Below are 1,623 nucleotides of genomic sequence, written 5' to 3' on the forward strand. Positions count from 1 at the left end.
GTTATGCTGGGGGGGGGGGCTGTTAAAATTAAAAATCAGGCTCCAACATGCCCTTTGTATTCCCATGCCATCGCAAAGGCAATCAAATGATTTCAAGGTGCACAAAAATTAAAACTGCTGGATGTATCACTGAGCAGTTGCAAGTTTTGTGCTTGTGTAAGCACAGTACTGAGAAGAGGCCGTTGGAAATTTGTACTCTCTCCAAAGTTTATCAACTATATATATATATAAAAGGTAATTTCTTGTACTATTGCCAAGTTAATCAGTTATTGTTTAAACAAAAGTAAATATAGTTTTATAGTTTTCTTATGAAAGTTGATATTCCTGTCCATTTTCGGAATTAAGAATCTGCCTCCAACATGCACTTCATACTGAAGTGCTCGTAACAACAGAAACATCAACTTCAAATCAAAACAAATCTGAAGACAGTGGGTAGTACCAACCATTAGAGTGAAGCCAAACCTAAATATTATCACCATTTATACTTTTATCTTTTTACATTAGCACTTCGTACTTGCTACTCATACAGACCCTTTATAAGCTATAGCATTTTACCGGGAAGTCTTGACAGAGAGCATATTTCATATGCAAATGTACACAAAATATTTCATCATAAATCTAAACTAAAATGGTATTTCACACCAGTCTAAAAACCCTTGATTTCTATATTGAAATACCTATAACATCACAAGGTGGATTAAGGAACTATAAATTAGAAATCAAGATAATGGCATTTGGTTTCTCAAAAAAATTCAATTCATTGCCTGGAATCACTGGAGGTGGAATACCCCAATAGTAATATGTGAAGATAGACTGAGCAAAAAAAATATATAATATAAATATGCTTATAAGTGAATGCTAGCAATTCCACTACAAAAATAGATTTGCTATCTGTCTGAACATAATTTCCTTGGATGACAATGGTAGTTACATGGCATAAGCAGGCATATCCTCAAATATTTTTACATTACCCACACATCCCATTGGTTTTATCCCTTCCCCTCTCCCCAAAATAAAACCTCTATAAGACTCTTACCTGTACAGGTGATTTTTCCCGATGACCAAATAGAGGCGGTAGTTAAAGGCTTTCGTAATTTCATGGTTACCATCTGTGGAAAGTAATGTCTCATTATTATTCTTTAAAAATATATATCAATCTCTAAAGCTGTATACTATATAGATAACAATCAAATGTAAAACAGATCAGTTCAGTCTTGAACACTATGTTTCCAAAAATATTGCCCTAAAATCCCCAAGAATATCGCAGTAAAATGTAAATGGAGACTGTTACAACAATCGCCATTTTAAGTATCTCCTATCTAATGGGACAATCATTAAAAGGTAGGCAAATAGAAAATTAATAAGTAAAATTCTTAGATATTCAAAGTATTACCTTTGTACAAGAGTATATATAATTCTAATAGAACATAAACATAAGAACTACAGATCATGATGCAGGATAATTATTCTATAATACCTTATTTCTCTTAATTTCTCATTTTAATGGTAACAGTGGCACTTTAAGGACAAAATGGTTTCAATTCTTTTACCTTTATTTCCCAGTCATTTAGAATGAGGCTTCCTGCACTAACATAAGCATTTACTATAACTCTGAACTCACTG

The 1,623-nt window shown here is 32.7% G+C and overlaps 1 protein-coding gene across 1 annotated transcript in view; it reads right to left on the minus strand.

Moving 5' to 3' along the window:
* Window positions 1-1,623, minus strand: part of LOC119593352 (TATA box-binding protein-like 1) — a gene marked incomplete in the record, with an annotated part of 26,423 nt that overhangs the window by 11,499 nt on the left and 13,301 nt on the right. Inside the window, 1 exon segment of the mRNA XM_037942278.1 lies at window positions 1,037-1,109. Within this exon segment, the coding sequence (XP_037798206.1) occupies window positions 1,037-1,109 (73 nt within the window).

This window comes from Penaeus monodon, chromosome 32 (genome assembly GCF_015228065.2).
Source record: "Penaeus monodon isolate SGIC_2016 chromosome 32, NSTDA_Pmon_1, whole genome shotgun sequence".
NCBI classification, from domain to species: Eukaryota; Metazoa; Arthropoda; class Malacostraca; order Decapoda; family Penaeidae; genus Penaeus; species Penaeus monodon.